The sequence below is a fragment of the Anas platyrhynchos genome, chromosome 1 (genome assembly GCF_047663525.1).
Source record: "Anas platyrhynchos isolate ZD024472 breed Pekin duck chromosome 1, IASCAAS_PekinDuck_T2T, whole genome shotgun sequence".
NCBI lineage: Eukaryota > Metazoa > Chordata > Aves > Anseriformes > Anatidae > Anas > Anas platyrhynchos.
The window spans coordinates 42,018,137-42,043,266 of NC_092587.1; the positions used below are offsets into that span (position 1 = coordinate 42,018,137).

Consider the following 25,130-nt stretch of genomic DNA (forward strand, 5'->3'; position numbering starts at 1 on the left):
TTTAAGTTTATTTCTAGTACAATTTTCTTACTACCACTTTTTCTGTCCTTGTGAGAGGATGTAATTTTGTCTGAGAGGCACGAACTGATTATGTGTATGTACAGTTGTGCCCAGACAATGAGCACAGGGTTACTCCTAGAGGGGTTCAGGCACTGTCCAAACACCTACAGCAGGTCCAAGTTATTTTGCAGAAATGTTTTTTGTATGCAACTGAACTTCAATATCCTTGGAAAATATGTATGCCTGGGTAGGCGTGTTTTTCCATGTCAATGAATATATATAATTCATAGTTCATAGTTGTAACAGCAAAAAAGTTTTCCACATTAATACTGTTCTATAAACAGTATTTTTGCCTTGTACTTTCAGGGTATCTGTGCATATTTGGAAAGCAATTCTTAAATGGGAAAAATTCAAAACTAAGCATTCAAAAGTAAGCTTTACTGTAAAGGTCCAGTTTTGTTCCCATTTAGCATCACTAGTAGCTTACAGTAGCTTCCATTAGGTGCGGAAGAGCCTATTTATTTCATTGCCTTCCTGCTTTCTGGAATGTTTTTTAAATCTCTGTAAGCAACTTTGTAAATATTTGTATCTAGGGTTTTAATTCCTCCCCAACAAGGAAATCAACTATCTGCAAACCCTGAGATTTGAAATTTCCTTTCTCCTTCACTTTTGGGGAACTATGATTTAGACCCACCTCAGTGAATGGTTAGTAGACAGTGAAGTCTTAGCATCCAAGCAGACCACATAACTCTTTAATGAAACTGCATTTAGAAACAATTACTAATTATAACATAAAACAAGCCATTCCCATGGAATCTTAAGTCTCTGACTCCAGTCACCTCTTAAGCAGAAATAACCTTTTAAAAGTTTTAGCATGCGTGGAGGGTTATTTTTAACTGTTTTTGACTTTGTAAATTATGCATTCCAGACTGTTCATAAGCTGAATATACCCTTTGCTGTAAAGCCTTGGAGGGAGGAGTTGAACATATGCATAAATTGTGCTGAATTTGGTCAATTAGAATAATCTGTGTCCTGTGTATTTCAAGATCAGGAGGACTGGGATTTGGTTTCTTTACATGGGAACTTGACCTTTTGTTTGCTGGGAGGAGGTTGACCTTTTGCTCCTTTGTTAGTGTACAAGCCTCAGACCAAAAGAGAACCTTGTCTTTTAACCAAGAAACACAAAGGATAAATTTAAGTAAATGTTAAAAACTGGAGATTTTTGTTGGTTAATTTTCTTAGCTAATACAGCTGCTAATGATTTTACAATAAACAAATTCAACGTGAGTCTCAATTTGTTTGCAGAATGCTGTATCTGCTAAAAGGCTGCTGTCCTTGCTTACAGGTTCATGTTCTCCAGAGTGCCTTAATGGAGCAGGTTGCACAGAGGCAGGTGACTGTGATTGTCAGTTATTTCAGGCTCAAGGAAGCAGGTGCCAAATTGGTAAGTCTGGGACCAAAAGAGTCAAGTTTTGGGTTCACGTAAGATTTAAGAGGAAAGTTTTTAAAACAATATTGTTAACAGCACTTTTGTGATTCCTTTGTAGTAGGGGTGTTATCCGCTAGAAGACACAGGGGTTAAAATTATATGTTAGGGAAATATACAGAGCACTGTCACAAATGCCTACGTTTTAACATTTGGTGTATGGTGATTCATAGATGCCATAAGAGACAGATCACTGTCTAGCTGGCCAGCTTTTTTATAGTTAACTGAACAACTAAAAAGTCACTGCATTTTTCTAGCAGTGACCTACTGTAAATAAAATAATTAACTCTTTCAATGCACTGGTTTCTGGAATCTCCTTTAGCAAGAATCATCTTTCTGGATCTTCAGTAGACTTTAATCTCTTGCTTCTACTTAGAATTAAAATGCCTCTACCAAGCAAATCCAAAACTTGCAATGATTTCATGTGACTAAAACTGCATTCTAAAGATAAAAAAAAAAAAAAAAAAAAAAAAGTACTGACTTTAAATAAAGTTGAAGAAGTGAGGTTATCTTTCATCCTTGTCCATTTTGTTTATAAGCTCTTATTTCCCTTCTAAGCATTTACTTCTGTGGACACCTTTGCCACCTGTCAATTTTTGAATACTGTGCTTGTTGTAAACTCAGTGTGTTCTCTCCAGTTCCTAACACTGGTAAGGACCGAGATGGGATTTGCAAGTCATGGGGACAGTATCACTTTGAAACATTTGATGGCATCTACTACTACTTTCCGGGAAATTGCTCCTATATTTTTGCAAAAGACTGCGGTACTCCAGAACCCCAGTACACTGTTTGGGTAAGTATGTGAGCATACATTAGAAATAACATACTGCGTATACGTGTATTTCATAAGTAAAGTAAGTAGAGAGAAAATAAATAGATCAAACTGTAGCGTTACTTACTTAAATACAAAACTATGCTGCTGGAAAATGTCTAAGCATGTGTGCAGCAACTCAAAACACCGATGAAATGATAATCAGCAGAGTCAGTATATTAAAAATAGTGTTTCTTACTCCCTCTCTCCTAAAAAGGATCTCTGTTCTCTCCTCTCTGGGAAATCCTGTGTAGCAAAATTGGGTCTTAAGGCAGACCTTGGAAACTTCAATAAACTTTAGCTGTCGGATTGTAGAAAAAATTGAGTTGCCAAGTAAAGTGCAAACAGCTGTCACCTGCCTGGTAGCTGGGCACCCAAGTGTACCAAGCTCCAATTTGCAGCCATTGGCATGCAAGGATATGGAGCTACCTCCTCTGGCCCATGAAAAAGTTTGTCCCCGCTGTGGATTTCTGTTCTAATTTTGGATTACCCCTGCGTCATGCAGAGAAGGTTAACAGCTCAAAAGCCTTCATCTTGACCTATGTATAGGGGGCATTCGTTTTAGTAATTTCCTCAGATTTATGGGTATCCATGGTTAATGATTTTGAGATCAGGCAGAGTTCAAACCTATATCCTCTTTGAAGGAACGTGCCCTAACTACCAGGCTGTAGATTACTGTGGGGAGAGAACATAAGCTCATTATGGTATTTTTTTCAATGGTTGGGATTTGCTGCTGATTGGGCAGGGGAGGGGGAACAAGAGAGGTCCTAACTGTAATGCAACCATGGTGGCCACAGTGATCACAGGGGCAAAGGTAGATCTAGGTTCTGATTCCTGCTCCAAGAACAAGTTTTCATTTATAAACGTATGATTTCCTGTCCCCCCAAATACTAGCATCTTGAGAAGATTAATCTGCCCTTTCTACTCACTCAGATCATAGGCTGTTTCATCTGCCTTCCATTATTTCATTTTAATTCTTTGTATGCAGCTATTATCTCTTAGGAGATTTCAGAAAATGCTATAGCAAACCCCGAGATTATATTAAAAATCTAGAATCTTTATTTCAGTGTATTCCAGTTGCTCTGGAAAGGGAGAAATTACCTTTCAGTTGCTGGAACAAATGCCATACTTTGTTAAAAACTTAAAATGTTTATTCAGAAAAGTCACAAGTAATGCTGAAGCAATACAGTCACAATCAGCTGGGCAGTGGAGAGCTGAAAGTCTTGCCAAGTGCTCACATTATGGTCCTTCTGGTTTTAATAATCCACCTCTCTAGAGCAGAATAAAACACAAGACCTATTTTGATTTTCCTTGATTGTGTTTCTGTCTTAGGACAGGCTTACATAGAAACCATCTGTCAATACTAGTAACATTTATTATGTCTTTAATTATAACTTTCTTTATACATGTAAAAACCCTAATGCTTTTACTGGCTTGGTTTATTTCACTCAGAGAAGCAGTAACTGTTTTTTACTTCCAGCATTAACTGTCAACCTAGGAAGATTAGTTAGTGTATGTGTGAGTGCTGTATGTGTTTACCAATAAATCTTTTCTACAAAAGTGATAGCTCTAGTTACTAGTTACAGCCCCCATTACTATGCTGGCAAAATGTTTCACAGTTACTCATCTATTTAGCTTCACAGCACTGTCAAGTAAATTGGTAACGTGGCTCAAATCCTTCTCACAGAAAGCTGACGCACATGGTCAGAGGAGTCACGCTTGAGCTGTCTAAACTCTGTCTACATTTTAATTTAGGTAATGGTAGCTAAGATTCACAGCGTATTCCCATGCCTCCTCAGTTGTTACTAAAACCAGCACATATGCTTTTGAAGCATAGTAGCCTAGAGCATCACACCAGTTTGGGTATTCCTGCTCCGCTGAGATTAGCATAGCATAGATTAGCGGGAGCTTTGCATAGGCCCTTGGACGAGGTATATTCTTCAGACTCACCTAGACTACTGTCAAAGTAATTCAAAACTGTGTCGTAGTGATTAACTGGGTAAAGCATACACACAGAAAGTTGGAGACCTACATTCTTATCATCAGTCAGAGTAAACCTGAACCAATGTTTTTCATGTCCTGAGAGTGCACCCTGGCCAACAAAAGCCCTGTTGTCTCTGGGGATACAGACATTACTACAAGGCAGGAGTCACACTCTGCCATGGCTAATGACTGGGAATGGAAAGGAAGCCTGACTGCAAAGGTAGCATCCTTTCTGCAAACTATAAAAAGGATGCATGCTGGCATATCATGCCTATTCCAAGTTCTGATAAAACATTATTTTTGTTTTGAGATTACTTCATTGCCATAAATCTGTACGCACACTAAGATAAGAATTGCACATTTTTCTTTTCTAGAAGTACACATCTGGGATCTGTTTAACACCTCTGGTAGTGGGCAGTCATGGAAATGTTGCCATATAGTTGTGAGACCCTATTTTTCAGATCTCTCTCTGGCTGAGTGATGCTTTCTGTGCTGAAACTGGGGAAGCTGATGTCAGATTCAAGGCAGCACCCTGACTCACTACCCTATCTATGTACAATGGGGACGGGCAGACTTTGGAAGAGCCTACACTTCTCCATTGACAATGCTGAGAAACTAATGCAAAATGGGTTTTAACAGATGTGTTTATGTTAGATGCCTGCAGGAATCTGTGGGAGTACTCCAAAATCTCAACAAACCCTGAGTGGTTCAGGAGGGCATGCTGGATCAGGTGGTGCCAGTCTCAGCTGGCTCGGAGAATGCTGGCACTATGCTGAGGTTTTGTATTGCACAGTAGTCCTTTCTAGACCTCTAGAAAATGAGCAGTAGGGGTGTCTCAGTGCAAATAACAAGCTCTTACACTGGCAGTGATAAAACAGCACACTATGGTGTCTATGAAGTTCATCTGTGTAAACTACCTATTTCACACAGTGTTTAAGCCACTAACTTGTGATGCTTTGTGCTGTTAGGCACTTGCTCTATTTCTTAGTAGTACTGGGTAGCATGAACTTCTGTTTTTGCATATGTTTGTAAATATGACCTTTTTACGTTTTAAATATTTCTCTCTAAAACTCTTTCAGTGATTCATGTACAGAAAAATAAATTATCATATATGACTTTATGAAAACTTGCACGAAATTGTTCAGAAAAAACATTTATTCTAACTGTGTGTGTATTGTTCCTTTCTAAGGTTCATAACAGTCCTGACTGTTATGGTTCAGTATATTCTTGTCAGAGGTCAGTCAGCTTATTTTTTTCAAACCAAGAAGAAATAATTATTTCAGGACATGAAGTAAGAAAAGAAGGAAAAAGGTAAGCGCTCTAATGATGGTTTCAAATATTTTATTGCAGAAAGACAAAGTGAAGATGCTTTTGACATCAACCAGAGAAAATAATTCGCTATATATTTTTACTGATCCCTGGATATTCTATATTGGGACTGATAGAGTGCTAGTGTGAGAAGATGTAATGCTGCTCATGTAATACGTGAATGAAGTGAATACGTGAATACATGAATGAGCATGTGCTCCCCATGAGCCTTGTGTTCAACTTCCCAGCTCTGACATCGGGATTAACCATACAAATTTTTTATAGACAAGGTCTACATCACCATAATCTAGCTAATCTTTGGTGCATCCTGATAACATTTTGAACAAGGTAGTCTTTATTTATGCTTGGTGTGCAGCTATACTGAATTCAACACATAACCTTCATATAAATAAGCCTGAACTAATTGAATCAAAGATCTTAAGTCTTCTTTGGCCCTTTTAGGCAAAAACTCCACATTTCTGAGGTACATCAAACCCTCAAATGTACTTTTTTTTTTTTTCTAAATAAATAAATGAGTACAAGGCTATCATAAGTATTTTTACTATTAGATAAAGTACAGAAAATTTCAAAGACTTGTAAAGACGTGTTTTTTTGTATCACTTTGAAGGTGATTATATTAGATTTCCTTTGAAGTAACAATGCTATTAACATCTGAGACTGATGGCTACTGTGCCATCTGTCTTCACCACAACAGAGGCAATTTTTGAAGATTACGATTAAATCATACTCAAATATTATTTTCCAGTGGTCAATGGCTGAAGGAGGAGGATATACTTTTTTTTGGTCAAGGGTATTTTCTGTACTGTAAGTTTCTTTATTGGCATACGTCTAATCTGATGATCCATCTTCTGCCCAGAAGGGCTTCTGGTGTTCACCACACCAGGAACAATGGTAGTAGTTTCACAGTGCTCCTTGTGCAACACAGCATGCTCATGAAGTCATGTGCTCTTTAATATGCCTCTTCTGGTCTTTTAAAAGAAGATTCTTTCAGGCTTAGAATAGTACAACTGATAGATGTATACAGTAGAAAAGCATTCACTTTTGATGATCAATACAGAGAAGCAAATAGAAAAGAACATGGTAAAAATGTAACGAAGAATCATAGAATCATTAAGGTTGGAAAAGACCTCCAAGAGCATCTGGTCTAACCACCCCCCTACCACCAATGTCACCCACTAAACCACATCCCTAAGCACAACATCCAACCTTTCCTTAAACACCCCCAGGGATGGTGACTCCACTGCCTCCCTGGGCAACCCACTCCAATGCTTAACTACTCTTTCTGAGAAGAAATGTCTCCTAATTTCTAACATGAACCTCTCCTGGTGCAACTTGAGGCCTTTAAGTGACTGTATACAACTGGAAAAAAGAGTGTAGTGAGTTAGAAGGTGATGTTTTATGTGGTATTTTTCTATCACTAACTTCATCTCATCTGAGCTCTTTGAAGTAGGCTGTTTATTTTTGCAGATTAATGTTGCCTCAGACAGTTGGAAATGTTTTCGTTGAGAGATTGGCTGACTATATTCTGGTGAAAACTACCTTTGGTTTTTCTCTTGCTTGGGATGGAAACTCTGGTATTTATATTAAGCTGACAGAAGATCATAAAGGGAAACCTTGTGGCCTCTGTGGAAATTTTAATGGCAATAAATATGATGACCTGATACTGCAAAATAGTAAGTAAATGGCTTAGAAATGCACCCTTACCTTTGTTTAAACAGGTTCAATGTTCACTTTAAAACGATTATGTAAAAAGACAGAGTCCTTATTTCAGTAGAAAATAGAATATCTCTACTCTTCAATGCCATTAAAAATGTTAAGGGGGAAAAAACAGTTCAAGAAAGTATTTATATGTATGCTTAAGCCTTTCTTGCTCAGCAAAGCACTCAGGGTATGTTTATCTTAGCTGATGAAAGTGTCTTCAAATTATAAATAAATAAACAAATGCTTGTGGTTTTCTCTATGTTTAAGGATGGAGGGAGAAGGAGCAAAAAGCCAAAATATTAATATTTGGAAAAAAACACAATCTTGAGTCATTCGTTTACATTACCATCATAAAAATATGAGTTGAAATATGCATTTTTAAAGCTCTTTCCAGAAAGTTCCTCATATCTCTCTGTTGATATGTTGTGCTATGGGTCTCTTACTACCCTGTAGGATTAGGAGTTGCCCAATGCTGAATCTGAGGAAGAGGTGATTTGCCAAGTTGATAAAGTGTTCTGTAGTCTTTGTAGTTCTATATAGGGAGTATTCTATAGAGACTTTGTCCTACTCATGACTAATATGAAAAAAGAGCAAGTTTGGAAATATGAGAGATCCTTTACTTAGTCTGGTAGAAATAAAGATAGGACTGTCTTGTTTTTACTGTTAATTACCGAGAAAATCAAGTCCCACGTCCCTGCAGATCGTTAAATCACAAAGGTTATCTCACAGTAACTGTTTTCCCTCCACTGTTTTGCACTGTTCATTGTGGTTAATGGGTAGGAGGTTTTTGACTTTCTTACTAAGGGAAGAAGCAGACTACATATCTTCGCATAGTCTTTAAAAATCTTCCCAATATAAATTCCTCTTGTCTTCAACCATGACAGAAGTATGTTCCTTGTTTCATACATTAACTTCTGCACACCAGGGTATAGTATTTTTAATAATTAATTGAAAGGGTTGATCTAAAATAATGAATAAAAATGGACTTCAGAGAAGATTTACAAGTCACATGAATTCATACAATCTCTTCAAAAGTAATCATTTCAGTGTCTTTAAATATATTTTATAAAAGATTTGAAGTAGGGCAGCTGTTAGCTTTCTTTATTTACAGAACCACATTTTTTTTTCTGTTGTCATGTCTTTAGTATTTTTCATTGTCAGAAATTATAGCATTATTGCAGTGTACCATCCAGAGCACTGTGAATCACTTAAACCTTGAACCAGTTGCATAACATGGTGCCATGATTCTGTACAAATACAAAGCAAGAAGTTCTGCTATCTTCACAAGAATATACTGCTAATTCAAGTTGCTTCTAAGCAGCAACTTTTTTCTAAGTGTTTCCAAATGTCATTAATCACCCAGGATGATCACCTATCCTGAGTCTTACAGTCAGAATGCCCTGTATTTGCATTGCTGCAAATAAAGAAGGTGCTGAGATGTGATATACTCCATTTCAAAGTATATTTTTAAAAAATCAGCTCATTTTTTGTTTCCTTAATCATCATCTTTAATGGTATCTTTGCATTGCTTTAATATATGAGACTATATCTGAGCATAAAGCTATTAAAAAGACAAATATTTTATTTTGTGGCATTTTTTTTAAGACTTAGAACTGATTTTTCAAGCTATTTTGAAATGAAAATAAAATATTTTAAAATGTGCTTGCAGAACCAGAATTATGTCAACAGGTTTACTTCTTGATAAAAACGAACAAACAAACAAACAAAAAACAACAGCCTTTTATGTTTGCAAAGTGTTTTCTGTGTAAAATGAGCTCTTTTGTCAGAGAGGAAGAAAAGTTTTAACTCTCCCTGCTTCTTAAGTAAATCAGATTGGTGGTTAGGGTATTGGCTTTGTTTATTTGTGGATATCCAAGTACAAACATCTGATTATTATGTTTTGGGGTTTTCCACTTTCTAGAGTGTCAAACTTTGTACTTGTCCTGGAAGAAGTTAGATTAAGTTTTGGATAATACAGCCCTGTGAAAACAAAACAATACAAAACAAACCATAGCTAATTTCTTTCCAATATCTCATCTCCTAACCATGCATTGGTACCCATGGTATAGATACTAATTACAGTAAGGCTCTTCAAAGTGGAGGCCATACACCCTTTTTATCATATCTAAGAACATACAGAAAATGTAATATTTATTTCTTGCTGCAAAAATATGGAAATTTGGGGTCTGTTCCTCTACTGCCAACTTTCTTGTATGTTTTTGTGTGTATGTTCTTTGCTTGTTACTGTGACTTCCAATTATGCGTTACATTCATTCATTCATTCATTCATTCTCCCTTGCTCATGCTATGAGGAGAACTGGGCATGTAGCATTGTGTTTGTCATAGGACTTTTCTGCACAAGGGGATAGGGAGTGAGATAATAGTGCTAACTGAGCTTTGTTAAATATGATTGTTATAAATGAATGATGAAAGCTTTAAATTATTTTAAATAAATGCATTTTTTCTCAAGTATTCATTGCAGTCCTTCTTTGAATTTTTATTACAAAAATGTCAGTAATTGTATTAAATTTTTTTTTTGGGGGGGTTTCATTTAAATGTGGTATAAAATATCACTTGTAGTTAAAAAGGAAAAATAACCTTTTTCTACACTCCCATTACTCTGAACATATCTGTATCTGAAGTAATTAATATATTTTAAAACTTTCAGAAATTTCCAAGATACCTTTTGTGATTGTGTTGACAACCTTTTTTTCTGGGTGTTCTTTTCATGCAGTAGGTGAACATACAGAAGACATTGCTGAATTTGCAAATAGCTGGGCTGTGCAAACCCCAGATGATGCAGCTTGTGTACCTACTGCCTCAGATTTTTCCAGTCCTTGCTCAGCTGATGAAAAATCCACTGAGGTAAATTAATCATGTAGTGATTTTTTTTTCATCTTCACTGCATAGTGACAGTACAAGAATCTAGCCATATACACCATACTGAAAAAAAAAACCAACTCAAATTCATTGAGGCTTTGTGAAGATTCAGATCAGGACTGTTGCTAGGGAATATCTGAAGATCTTCTGAAGTTTAGCTTAAGAGTACAAATGTTCAGATAGGATGTGCCAAGTGGTACAAGTCCACTGGCAGAGCTCTTTATTGCTGCATTATTCCTGGGTTCAGTTACCAGTTCTGGCATCTTACACCTCATTATTTTAGAAATTGTGAAATATTGCAGAAGTACCATATTCCTGGATTGACATGAAAAGCTTTTTTTTTTTTTTTTTTCTGTTAGTTTTCACTTTGCCATCTCAGCTCTATGCAGGAGCAGTTTGCAATCAAGACACTGCAAACAGAGAGGACAAATCTTAGGAAGTACAGTAAAGGAGACATAATAAAATGAGACTGTGAGATTCTCAGGTTTTAATGGGAATATAAGGGATCCTGGATTAGCTCAACAAATCAAAACAATTATGCTCACTCAGAAAATATCTGCTAACTATTGTTTCCTGTTTCTTCTTAATGTGTAGGACATATTCTTCAAGTGCCAAATATTCCTACAGTTTCCTTTTTTCAGCTGTCATGAAAGCATAGATCCATATTCTTATATTTCTAGCTGTATGAATGATCTTTGCAGGTAAGAATGGAGTTCTTGTGTATTTATTTTTGATGCATGAAATGAATGCTCACTCTCTCTATTCAGACAAGAATTGAGCAGTACTGAGTGAAGTTAGTAGGAAATGAGTTCAAAGCGAAAGAGATGGGGTTTCGCTTAGTGGGTGGTTTACTGTGGAACCAGAGGACACACAACCTTTGTCTCTGCCAAGGAATAGTTTGATTGCTAAAGATTTACATAGATTCAAGGAAAAACTAGACAAATGCTTGGGAAAGAAATCTGTGGAAAATCACTAATGATAGAAGAGAGAACTGCTAACCACTCACACACAATATACCTACATCTGGAAGTCTTGAATCAAAAATAGATGGAGATTGGGAAAATCTACTGGGGGAAATGTCAATGATACTGGAAGAGTAGGTCCATTTGTCTGACACAGTTGTACTATTCTTCTGATAAAAATATAGCAGAGTAACCTTTCAACTACTAAGTCATTCAACTTAGTAGGCTTTTTTCAAAATTGTTTTATTTGTATAAATTCAGAGGTGTTAGAAGAACAGCACTCACTGGCTTTGGTGGGAGTTATATTACCTCAGTTGCTTGTGTTTTATGCAACTTGGTATTCTTCCCTTAGCTCCAGACTCCCATTTAGTTAATACCAGTTGTTCAAGCTAAACAGGTTCTCCAGAGCATAACTGAACAGAAAACTGAGCAATGTATAACTTCCTTTTAGAAAAGGTTTTATAACTAAGAAGTAATAGCAGATACTATGATGGCCTTCTCAGAGTATCATCAATTTAATCAAGAGCGTACAGAAAAATTCACAAGACTAAAAGTAAGAACCATTTAGAAGCATCCATTACAACTTTTTAGTTCATTTTCAATGAATTTTTGACTTTCTGTTTTGCTACCAAATCAGTATGGAAGAATATGGGTTTGTAAGCAAGTCTCCAAAGCGTGCTTCCTGAAGTTGATGATCTGTACATTGATTTTGCTAAGAGAAGAGCTGAGCTGCCACTTCATAATTCAGGAGTTTATTGTGCCTCTTCTTTAGCAAAAGATGAATAATGAAAAGGAAATTTTCAAATGTGGCATTGAATCAGTGTCATGATGCTAAGGAGGATTTGATTTTTGTCAAATTGCATGTGTGTGTTGATATGAATTGTGTGAATGTTAAAAACCTTGAAGAAAGTTTCTGTGCCTGAGAACCTCATTAATTTAGGCTTATTTTGTTTATAAAAGAGACCTCTCTTCTTGTGTCTTAGTGTAAGTCTATAATGCCACTTGGCCACTGTATATGCCAAGTATTCTTTTTATTAAGACCCATTTAATTGGATTAGGTAAGGAGAACTGGAAGAGATTCTGATCACTGTCATGAAGAATATAGTGCTGTTTGATTTGATAATGTGTTGAAAGCAGAATACAAACACTATTTATTGTATTCTCAAGAACATTAATTTTGGAAGCTCGATCTTTTGTGCTGAAAGACAAACTCAGCTAATCTGTCCTGGTCATGCTTTACTAGAAATGTCTTGTTGTGACTAGTTCATTTTGTCATCAGGTTCACAGTGAGTGACAAGAGTTGTTGAACTTTCACAGCAAAAAAAAAACAAACGGTGTCTTGCCTTATGTGGTTTGAATCTGAATATAATTTGAGGTTACCTAAATATTGATGAATGTCTCTTTACTTGACCCTGGCAAAAGTGCACTGTCTGGTTTCTTCTGTACAGACTAAGGTGGAGATAATTACTTTGTTCAAGGTTGCACTGTCTTGAAATTGTCTACAATAACTGGTTGATTATGCTTCTAGTGCCAAGCACTTCAGCACAAGGTCAGGAGGTTACCAACAGGGTTCTCCTCACCTAAGTTCAAGGACTAACTATAAATCAGAAACTTTAACTTGTTACTTGGCTCAGAATGTCTCTTATCAGTGTAGGTCAGAGTTTCCACGTCATACAGGAAGGAGAGAGACCAAGACATAGATCTTGACATCTTCATGACAAGGTCATGTTTCTCTTTCATCAAAAGCATATATTTTTTTCTTATTTTGTAATAAATTACTATTTTTGTTCATTGTGGTAATATTAACATGAAAAAAAGTTTTTGTGAGATCAACTGATAAAAACACAGCACTGTATTCAGTATAGTTTATCCCTCTTCACAGTATTTTCAATAAGTATGCCTCTATAGCTGAGCAGCCTCAGCTGACTGAACTATCCTGAGCAGTGTTTGGTGGCAGAAATTTGTAGATGGGATTTGAGTTTGGTAATTGCTCCCTCGTTTTATCATTTCAGAGTGGATGATGATGAAACGTACTGCAGAGCCGTGACAGAGTACGCTCGAGCATGCTCTCATGCTGGGTCCCCTGTGAGGGATTGGAGGGATGATTTTCCTGCCTGTAGTAAGACTCTTTAATAAAGCATATCATGTGAGCTTTGAAAAACCCCACATATCCGTTTCAAATAATTCCATCCTGACATTTGTTACTATAGGACTCAAACCTGATACCAAAGTAGATCATCCAGCTTCACTATTGCTGGTGAAAAATGAGGTAAATGATTTCCTAGAGGAATATTTTAATTACATTGTGATCTGATGCAGATCCATTCAAAATTCATGTTTGTGCAGATTGCTTGAAACTTCATGTATGCTGATCATATTCTAAGGGGAAGAAAAAACATCTGTGGAGATCTGATGTTTCCCCTCTTCCCAGCTGACCTTTCAGCCTCTACTGGCTCTATAGCAGAATGAATACAGTGAAACCAGCTCCTTCTAGTCATCACCACCACCCATGAAAAGCAGTTCAGTCTCATCCACAGAACTCTGAACTAGTTGAGATATGAGCACATGTTCCCCTGTCACAGAAATTATAACTTCTAGTGGAGAAGTGATGTAAGAACTTGATAAATAGATTTCAATACTATGACGTTGTCATAGTATACTATGAAATACTAGAATACATAGAAATACCGTGATGAGAGATTTGTCACAGTTCATCTGCTACAGTTTCTCCAAACAAACACTGTACCTGATCTGAATAATTACCTATACCAGAAGTGTTGCACAACTGTTCGTTCAGATAAATAGGAGTTCTCCAGTACGGGAAGAGAAATTACACTAATGTGCAATGTAATAATGTTCTTTTTTTTTTTTTTCCTAGCTGAGACGTGTGAAGACAGCTTTGTACACCGTGATTGTATCAGTTGTTGTCCACCAACCTGCACCTTTGAAAAAGATTGTCTTGGCAGCAACTTGCACTGCTTAGATGGCTGTTACTGTCCAGATGGTAAGTACTGTTAATTTTAGGTGAAAAACATGTTTAAAGATACCATGCAGCATAATAATAAAGTTGTGTAAATAGACTGTGCTTAAAGTTAAAACCAAAAAATATGAATATTGTAACTTCTGCTTTAGCTGTTGTTACTCTCACTGTGATTCTGCCTTTTGCTGTGTTCTAAACATTTATCTAGTCGTTGTGGTTTAGGATGAAATATCAATTAAAACCTGGAGCCATAACTAATGCTCTCTACAACGAGGGATAGCATAAATTTAATCCACTTTATCTGAATGACTCCTAAACTGACTGAGGTTTTCTTTAAACAGAATGTATCTTACACTCTGTACAAGAAACCTTCTTTTGATCTGTACTAAACAAAAAGTAGGGACTGGACTATGAACAGTCCTATTCTGGGAGGATTGAAGATTATCTGTTCTCAGAATCTTTGTATTTTTGACTCTACAGTTTTACACACTTCAGGCATGTATTTTTCATAAAGCAACCATTCAGAGTGAAAACTGCTTTCAGAGAGTTGTATTGTTGATTGCTCTGGGCCATCTGCATTCACTAGGTGACTCTTCATGTTGGTCCCTGGCTAAGACTGATGAGCTCACCTTCTGGCATATTTGAATATTTGAGTCAGATGGGGGAACAGCAGTGATCTGGAGTCCATTAACTTGTTTTTAATCTCAAATATGAACTTCCATCCCAATAGGTCTCATTATGGAAAATGGAACTTGTATCTCCGTGTCAAATTGTCCTTGTACTTATCATGGAACTGCCTTCTCTGTAGGCTCAAAAATTGAACAAGAATGTAGTAATTGGTATGTAAAAGCCTCATGTTTGTGTTTCCTCTGTCTGTGACTCTAGTCTGTAGTTAGTTTAACATGATAGTCACACTCAAAATTTAAAGAATAGTTAGTGTTTATGCTTTACAGTCTGAGCTCTGTGTATCACCAAAATACACAGACTATTTTATGGAAACTGTGAATTCAAGACCTGTTAACTATCTCAAAGCTTCTCTTTTTGATAAATGTCAAAACAGTGAATTTCTATATTTTGTGATTTTTCTTTTTAGTATTTGTACTGGTGGCATTTGGAACTGTACCGATCATGATTGCCCAGGTATATATTTAAAGATTCCTTTCTCTCCTCAGTAAACATAAGAGATAAACTTTTCAAAAGACAACAGATTCAAATACAGTCTAAGAGTTTGGGATGTGATTTTAAGAAAGATTTAGCAGATGCATGCCCAGCAGCATTGGGCAAGCTGAGGCAAAGCTGTTAACTGTCTGACAGTGCTAACTGTGCTTTTTCCTATTTGGTTCCATAACTCAGTGTGTTACATTCACCTTTTCTCTTCTATCTCTTACTTGCACACTAAGTGCTTGGGGACAGGCACCTTATTCCACAGACCGGCACCACACTATCTGTACGGTGGGCCATGTTTAAGGATGTCCTCAATTCTAGATACTGCTGTAATGCAGAGAACAAGAGCATTATTCTAATGCTCAGAATGCTATCTTGTCTCCCTTGTAACAACAGTTCATGTCTCGATCATCATCTTTTAAGATTGCATGCCTCTGTAATGAGTTACTCAGACAAATATCTATTAGTCAAGTAGAGGAACTCCCTTGTCAGTTCTGTACTTTACACAAGATTATGCTATGAAACTTCTGAAATATATATATATATATATATTTTACAAATTAAGGAAACCCTTTTGAATGAGGTAGTAAACAAGACTTAGCTGGTGCTAAAAAAACAAACAAACAAACAAACAAAAAAAAACCCTTAACTGGGTGGATCTGTAGAGTAAAAAAGCTGACACGGAACCACACCATATGTGTCTCGTATTTGTTGTGTGTGCCTGTGAGGGGTTGGTTATGATTAGTCTTATCCTAGGGACTGAATGCTTATTAACATTGGGAGAGGGTTAGTTGTGCTCTGCTGTGGCCTCATGAACTGAACCAAGGTTGGCATGTATGTGCTGGAGACTTGCTTCAACAGTGCACTCCTGATCTGAACTGAAGCATGAATATAGATGCATCCTGAGGACAGAGAGTGTCCTCTGCTCACCTGGAATTCAGGACAGCCCCCATATTCGGACACGGCATCTCCATGCCTGCAGTAACAGGCTCCCTGTGAGGGAGGAGAAAGAAGCTTGTTCTCTCCTTTACATTCAATCATGTCAAAAGATGAAGATGATTCCAGGAAACTTCAGTTGTAACAAAGAAAAAGCTCTGTTTTTTTAATTATCTCTTTCATGTATTCTAGAGAATGTGTGACTCATATCTCACTCTAGTTAGAACCAAAGCTGCAAATGGGTACGTGCAACATACCTAAAATAGAAATAAGTGTCTATAATATATTTCACTTCCAAATGCTGTAACAGCCATAAAGATTAAAGCTAGACTGGATTATGTGCCAAAAAAAAATAAGGGGAGATTTATTTTTTTTTTTAAATTATATTATATTTCTCATTTACAGAATGACAGTAACTTCTTATGTCAGTGAACATTCTTATTTATCCTTTTTCTCTCAAGCCGAATGCTCCATCACAGGTAACTCTCATTTCACAACATTTGATGGACGCCATTTTACCTTTCTTGGGATTTGCCAGTACATTTTGGTAAAAGGCACTGGGAAAAACAAATTCACAATCACTTTACAGAAAGCATCTTGTGGACAGGTAAGTCACACTGTTATTGAACTTCCATAACAAACACATGGTTATATATTTCATATGTATTTACTTTTGTAAAGGTGCTACTGTAAGCTAGCAGATTATGGTAACAGAAAAATATCATAAATTGAAACCTTTTCACATTTTTTTTTTAAGTTGTCAAATTACTACATGTTTTACTGTCCTTTGTAAAAGCAATGACAACTTTTGAAGGATTAAGTCTAAAGAGTTATTAATTTACACACATTAAATAAATATATGTTTCTATGTTTACAGTACAAACAGTTGCATAAAGCTTTAGAACAGCTTTTGCTGACTGTATGGAGCATGCTTAATACATTGAAAATTAGGCAAGAGATTTTTTTTATAGCTTTTGATATGTATTTGTTATGTTATAGCATATTTACATTGTTGGAACCATTCCTTTTAGAAAATTATTGAAAAGACTAAGCACTATACATATTTGTTTGAAAGTATTTTGGCCGATATTCAATGACAGGTCATATGAATAGATGTGCTTATAAAAAGTACTTATTTGTTAGACTTGATTTAAAGACATTTTTAATCAACTAGGCTGTTGGGGAAAGGACTCTGAGACTGCCTCACAGCAGCCTGTGTGCTGGTGTCTCTACTTTTCTGTACATATCTTCTTCTGCATAGGTGTTGAGATTCCTTTTTCTGCATGTCAGGTTGGCCTCAAGCATGATTGTCGCGTTAAAGGGGTGTAGCTGATTAACCGTTACGGGCCCGGTTGGATTCAGAGTACTGAACCAGTCGGACATTCACCAAAACTGGGGGTCCGTTCGGACATTCACCAAAAACATAATAACCACCTGGGGGTCCGCTCAGACATTCACCAAAAACGTATTAACCACCTGGGGGTCCGTTCAGACATTCACCAACAATGCATTAACCGTCTGGGGGTCTGGTTAGATTCAGAACACTGAACTATCACGGATAACCACCCTCACCCTAGTTGCATTAATGAGAGCTATCACAATGCAATCAAGTATGGTTTATTACAGCAACAGATAATCAGGTTCTTTTGGATTGCCGGTGATAGTGACTATCTGCAAAAGCAAGCTAGTATGCATGAAATACACAGGTGTTACAGGTGTTCTAGGTGTGGGTTCTAGGTGTGGGTTCTAGGTGTGGGTTCTAGGTGTGGGTTCTAGGTGTTGGTTCTAGGTGTGGGTTCTAGGTGTTGGGTTCTAGGTGTGGGTTCTAGGTGTTGGGTTCTAGGTGCGGGTTCTAGGTGCGGGTTCTAGGTGCGGGTTCTAGGTGTGGGTTCTAGGTGTGGGTTCTAGGTGTTGGGTTCTAGGTGTGGGTTCTAGGTGTTGGGTTCTAGGTGTTGGGTTCTAGGTGTGGGTTCTAGGTGTTGGGTTCTAGGTGCGGGTTCTAGGTGTGGGTTCTAGGTGTGGGTTCTAGGTGTGGGTTCTAGGTGTGGGTTCTAGGTGTTGGGTTCTAGGTGTGGGTTCTAGGTGTGGGTTCTAGGTGTTGGGTTCTAGGTGCGGGTTCTAGGTGCGGGTTCTAGGTGTTACAGGTGTTCTAGGTGTTACAGGTGTTCTAGGTGTTACAGGTGTTATAGGTGCGCAGCCTAGAAATAAACGCGTTAAAAGGATCAAAGACTCTATAGAGATTTATAAGCAAATATTCAGATCTCACCCAAAGGCGTCCCAATGGGGGGGGAAGAGAGGCTCAGCCCGTCGACTGATCCCAGGAGTCAGGAGGTCCTAAGGATGTTGTATGTCCTTGGGATGGTATCTCCCCTGACAATGGTATCTTCCCTAACATCCCCTCTCTCTTGGGCCAATTTATATTATTTTCTATCTTTTAGGTGGAGCTTGAGTGGCTCTAGTCAAGCATATCTTAGTTATGATTGGTGTAAAGTTTTCCCGTCTCCGTTTAAAGTAATAGGCTCCAAGAAATTCAGAGCGCATGCTCAGTGAGGGGTGGTCGCACCTTGGAGGCGGGTAGCTTTGGGGATGGAGGTGTGTTTTGGTATTATAATGATATTATAATGAGCAAAAAGAACACTAGGGTACAGCATTTGTCAAAACATGACAGGTCTTTGGCTTAGGGTGGCAAAAAGTGCAGCTTTGTGCACAAGAACAATTGAGGCCCCACCTGATTACAGAGCCTAGCTGTGGTGTCTCCACTCCACTCCACGCTCCGTGGTGTTCCTTAGAGCTAGCACACCAAGTTTCCCCAGCGCGATAGCATCTAAGGTTGGGAGCCTAGGGAACGCTCAGATAATGCAGTTATGCCCTACCCTGAAAGCCTCTTCAATGCTGTACCTTTTCCTTAAAAGTGTGAATGTTAATTTTATTTTCCTAGTTACTTCAGGCATTTACACCACAATGATACAGTTGGTTAGGTAGCCACTGAGAGATAAGGCTGCTACTGAAAATGACCCTTAGCACAACTCTAAGCAACTTAAAAAGTACTTGTGTGAAAACATAGAGGCCCGGGGGGGGGAACATAGGTTGGTTTTAGTTGGCTATGTGTCACCATTTGTCCTGTAAATGTTTTCATAAATTCTGCTTGAACAGCACTTTACAATGATGGATGTTAGTTTACATGCCATCATTTTTTGATAGTCACACATTTATAAATTATTTTAGTATAATTCTAGAGAAATTATATCCTTTTGTTTGCAGTCAGAGGTCATGACTGTGTTTCAAGGAGGAAGAGAAGCACCTCCAGAACTGCAATAGTTTCTTTCTACTGCAGTACTATGTTTGGGCTCTGGTTGCACCAGCTTAGCCCAGATGTCAGAATTTTGCTGACACTGGATAATCCAGCAATGAAGAGAGCCCAGGGTGGATGTGCAAGTATGATCTTGTGAACCCAGTATCAATTCTTGGGGATCTCTGTCTGCTTACTATTAGACTGCCATAATAGCTAAAATGCATTCACCTCATTCTTACATCCATAAGCAATGTTTTATTAAGTCCTGCATTTAATTTTGGGTACTCAGTTTATTGCTTTGAATAATAGTTTACACCTGATTTACCTGATGACAGTTCTCTCATTTTCTTTTTCTGTTCTCTCCCAGTTTGCTTTTGCTTTCCATGCTAATATTGCCTTTGTTCTCTTTCTGATGGTGAAATTTGTTTCTCCTTAGAACTTTGATCATGCCTGCATTGAGTCTATAACACTAGTTCTTGAAGATGATATGAGCAAACAAGTGACTCTTACAAGAAATGGTCAAGTCCAAACTGGTCCTAATCAAGCTTTTAATCTTAATGGTAAGAAATAAATTGAGTAGAGTTTTACCAGGATTCACATTTTTTCTTTTATATTCTCCAAAGCTTTTTAATTATATCTGTTTATCAGAAAAGGAATTTCTTCAAAGATAACATATGAAAACTACAATCACTTACTTTTAATAACCTTTGTATTGGTTCCAGAAATATACCATTTCACCTCATGAAACTACGCCCTCCTTTCTTTGCATTTCTTATCTTGTAGAGTACCTTGAAATTCCACTCATCTCGTTTGTGTCTGTTTAGGGGGGAGGAGGTAAGAAAAAAAAAATAACACACACACACACACAAAACAGAAGTTAAGAGAGGTTGAAAGTTGAAAGGTTGATGTTAAGGTAGATCTTGACTGAAGTTTTTTAGAATGAATTGCATGGAATAGAATCCATGCACTCAGTGGGGTCTATGTTGCTTTCAAGGCTGACTGATGATCTTGGGCAGGTATCTTCACATTTTTGAAAAGGATAGTAAGATAAATTTACCTTGAAAGGATGTTATAAAATCAAGCACTGAAGGTGGGAATGATATAGCTAAATTTTGTATCTCAAAATGATCAGTAATAATTTCTTACTGGTGATACTATACCAGTCCTTTCCCAGCCTCTGGCAGTCAGGAGCTTAGGGAGTTCTGAGCTATTGGCTGCAACTATTTCTTTACTTCATCGGATTTTACTAGTCATAGTTTTGCTTTTGGCATTCACGGCATCCTATGACAAAGAGTTTCACAGCTCAGTTATACTTTTAATCATATCAAAATTCTGCTTCATAATTTTTCTGGTAATTTAATTTCTTCTGAATCAGACCTTATTGACTTGTCCCTTTTCACAGTCTATGACAAATACTACCTATGACAAACGTTTTAGTGTCACATTCTTGATAATTAGCTGTATCTGTTAAGTCTTATCAGCTCACATAAGCATTTTATCTTCACTGTCTGTATATCTCTGTGTGTAGAGGCTGCTGTGAAGACAGACCTGATTTAAGTCTGCAGCTGCAAGTAGCCAAACAATGTGTAGCACATGAATGCTGTGACTGTGAAATTTCCATTTCCTCGCATTATGGATGTGCTAGGAAGGGGAGCTGGGAATTTGATAGGGCCTTAGTTCACATACAATCTAAGTATGTATGTGTATGTATGAGATATGCTGATGTCATATCAATAGCAGTAAGAGAGAACCTTCTATCTGAAATCTGAAGATTGCAATGAACTTTACAGACATCTGTTAATTTATCTTATAACATCCCTGAAGGCTAAGGAACAAGTGGTTTCTTGTCTTGTCTTCTTGTTACCAGAGGCATGCTGTTGCATTGCTTTTTGTAAAAAAAAAAAAAAAAAAAAAAAAAGTGCATGTGGTTTCTGGATAACTCACAGGTACAGAAAGGTGAGATTTTTTTTACTGTTGACAGTAGCTGCAATACCTGATTTGTTTTGTTAATGAAAAAGATTTGTAGTCTTACAATTTTTGATAATAGAATAGAATGTGCAAGGTTATTTGGCTACAGGTGAGGTTGTACATAATCTATTTTATTTTAGGGATGAATGTAGAATCTGGAAATGGATTTCAGTGACCACTTTTCTTTTCTTTTGCTATTTGCAGGGGCTATTGAAATTCGGAATATATCTTCCTTGTTTGTTCAACTAAAAACTACGTTTGGTTTGAAGATACTGTTTGCTAAAGATGGAGAGAGAATCTATGTTCAAGTTGATGTCAGCTGGAAGAGAAGAACATTGGGACTATGTGGAACTTACAATGGCAATTTAAGAGATGATTTTCTGTAAGTTACATACAGTACATTTAGACTGTTTTTAAAAACAAGTGAAAAGTTTTGTTGAATGTAATCACCTCATATTTTTATGTCATTAATTCTGTTGTACTTTATTAAAATAACCAATACAAAATATCTTAATTAAAACTTAGGCACTTCTAAATATAAAGCTCATCAGCTAAGTCATTCTAAGACATTTAACTAAGTTGTTACAGAAAGCTTGAAGATAGGTTATTGGATCATGATATTGCTTGAATGCACGCTTTTCCCTCCCTGCTGCTCCCTAAGCATCAGAGCAAATAAATGAGCACTGATAAAAGGAGTGGATGACACTACTAGTAGAATCCTCACCTAATTAACACCTACTACTGTTTGATTTTGTTTTCCCTATATCAAGTTCTAATGGAAAAATGTATTCCTGAGCCACAGGAATAGTTTAATTAGAAGGGTACATTTTCTTTATTCTTTGACTTCATTTTCACCAGAGTTCTCCAAGCTATTATATCATGAAACTTCTCTAGCAATAATGAATTATTTTGAAATATGTAGTGAAAAACATAATCAAAATGCAAACTGCCCCCTTCTAGAATGCTGAAATAAGCTAAAGGGTTGATTTTCTGACATTCCACTGAAAAAAGACTCTTCTTCTCTCATTAATGCCTCATCCAACTTATTTCAGAGTAATTGCATAAAGTGTAAAGGAGGGCAGACTTTGAGTGTTAAGAGTATTTTTGCATGAGCAAAATATTGAGAAAAATCTTCACATATTCTCTCTTCTAAAAGAAACTGTCTTAACAGTTTCTGTCTGTACTTAACAGACAGAAATTCTTTTGACATGTTGAATGTTGAATGTCTCTATGCATCTAAGGCTTTTTGATGTACCTTGTACACATGTCCTCATGTGTAGTCTGTGAGGGGAGCAGGATGCTTGCAGCGTTGATCTTTTCATTTTCAGTTCTCCAGCAGGGATGATAGAAGGGACCCCACAACTTCATGCCAATGCATGGAAGGTTTCCTCAGCTTGTTCTGTGCCTATCAACATTCCCGTGGTTGATCCCTGCAACATTAATCAGCAAAATGGTATGATTTCACAGGGCAATCTGGAATTATTTGTATCTTATTGCTACGGGACATTTTTGTTTTATCTGTGAGTGAGTTTCACTGTTACTATTCATTGATGAATATGTATATGAATATAAAACTCATATAAAACTTAAGTTTTAAATGCACATGCTTCATTTTCCTTTTCTGTTTTGGTAAAGATGATTTTTTTTCCACACATTTAGCAAGTAAACTAAAATAAGTAAGTTGATCATTTTATGCTGGGCATACTGGCCACAAGCCCTAAATTTTGCTGTCCAGAATATGTGCAGAACGTTAGGCAGAATGGTGCAGTAGTCTTGTACTGTAGTCTTGCAAGTTGTGTTCAGATCAAAAGTCCTGTCTCTGGCTTCTCCATGCTTTTCTAAGCTGTATTTAAAGGTTTCCTTATCCTCCATCTATGGTCTCTCACACAAACCAAGACAAACAATTTGAGATCTGCAGATTTGTTCAAATTCCTGACTGAAGATTTACTTTTGGCTTGTTGACATGCCCACATTTTATGTTTAACTTTCACTGTCTCCTTTCCATGTTGCTGTTCTTTCCAATTAATGAAGACAATAGAGCAGAGAGCAGTTGCCAATTCTGACAGAATTTAGTTTGATGTTTTTAATGTTTCAGAAGTAAGGATGTGGGATTTGGCCATATTTAATGGGAGTGAGCCCAGAATAACCGTAAACCTTTAAGAATCTGGGGCATTATAAGACTGTTTATGCCTCCAGCATTGTCTGTCTTCTAAAGCAGTATATGTCAGCCAAGTTAGCTCTATACGAGATACTTTATGCCTTACCTTCAGTTCTGTGTTTCCTCAGAGGAGGTGGAGTTTGACGTATAACTAAGCTGCTTACAGCAGGAAGGTGGACTAGATAACCTTCTGAGGTCCCTTCTAACCTGCATTTTCCTGTGATTATGGAAAAAACATTCCTCAGCTACATGGTGCTGTTGCATGTTATCACCTGTGCTGAGCCAGCAGAAGCATCTTTTCAGTCCTGCCACGATCTGTTTGTTTACTTATATTGTCAGGCTAATTTTCAGTCAAGTCACATACATTCACTCCTTGAATCTTGTTTATGGATGGACTCCAGAAACCCTTGTGTCAGTGTGTAATATAGGAATGAACAGAGAGGAGGAAGGTTAGGGACACTCTTTTAGCAGCAAAATTGGTTTAAATATGACCCACTCTGTGGTGTTCCTGAGACATTCCACCATTGTAATGATAGCATGTTCCAGGGGCAACAGTAGGGTCTGTTGGTACTAGAAGGTATATGGCTAGCTTGGGGCTTGTATGCTCCTGAGTTCCATTTTGCAATGCTTGCTGAGTTGACATGCCAAGAACAATATGGATGTTACCAATTTCAAAGCTAAATGAAACATTAAGTGGGAAAAAACATATTCCAAGCTTTGGAGGACTTTGTCAACTCCCTTGAAATATATTATATTGCCATTTACATTTCCTTCATTGCTATAGGAAGATTTTTTAATTATATTTTTTTTAATAATTAACTGTTTTAAGTGGAGTTTGTTGAAATAACATAACAATCTTAAACCATAGAACTTTTCAGAAATACATTGATACATTGTATAGAAGATTTTGTTGTACAACTGGCTGATTATGTTTGGTGTTAATATTCTGTGCTATTAATTTGATTAATTGCTATTTTAACATGGATCTGGCTAAAACAATGTCACTTTATTTTAGTTGGGTATGCTTCTCACTGTGATATCATAAATCAAGAAGTTTTTGCTCCCTGTCATGCCTACATCAGTCCAGCATTATACTACCAACTATGCCGCTTTGATGCCTGCAAATGCGGAAGCAGCTGTTTGTGTAATGCTCTTGCACACTATGCTTATGTCTGTGGAAAGCACGGCATTGCCGTGGACTTCAGATCTCATATTTCTTACTGTGGTGAGTAATGTTTGCGAAGTAGACACTCTTTTAAAATGTGTTAAATTTTAGAAATGTCACTGGCTTCATGAAACATAGCAATTGATAATTTTTTGGTGGAAGCTAGAATTGTGCCAAGGGCTAAAATTTTGCTCATGGGGAGAATGCTGGTAGCCTTATGTTAGGCATTTGAGTAAGGGACCCTGAGCTGACTCACAGAGGTGTCTGTCCCTTTCTGCTGCACACATTAGGCTACAGCCAGTAGTAAACAGTGTC

At 37.2% G+C, this 25,130-nt stretch overlaps 1 protein-coding gene across 1 annotated transcript in view; it reads left to right on the plus strand.

Moving 5' to 3' along the window:
- OTOGL (otogelin like) overlaps positions 1-25,130 on the plus strand; it is a 102,136-nt gene that overhangs the window by 5,024 nt on the left and 71,982 nt on the right. Inside the window, exons 6-20 of the mRNA XM_072033077.1 lie at positions 1,346-1,444; positions 2,125-2,279; positions 5,470-5,591; positions 7,077-7,282; positions 10,045-10,175; positions 10,785-10,891; positions 13,165-13,271; positions 14,031-14,156; positions 14,863-14,971; positions 15,226-15,272; positions 16,694-16,839; positions 19,961-20,084; positions 21,697-21,874; positions 22,821-22,945; positions 24,666-24,875. Coding sequence (XP_071889178.1) covers positions 1,346-1,444; positions 2,125-2,279; positions 5,470-5,591; positions 7,077-7,282; positions 10,045-10,175; positions 10,785-10,891; positions 13,165-13,271; positions 14,031-14,156; positions 14,863-14,971; positions 15,226-15,272; positions 16,694-16,839; positions 19,961-20,084; positions 21,697-21,874; positions 22,821-22,945; positions 24,666-24,875 — 1,992 coding nt within the window. The remainder of the gene's footprint in view (positions 1-1,345; positions 1,445-2,124; positions 2,280-5,469; positions 5,592-7,076; positions 7,283-10,044; positions 10,176-10,784; positions 10,892-13,164; positions 13,272-14,030; positions 14,157-14,862; positions 14,972-15,225; positions 15,273-16,693; positions 16,840-19,960; positions 20,085-21,696; positions 21,875-22,820; positions 22,946-24,665; positions 24,876-25,130) is intronic.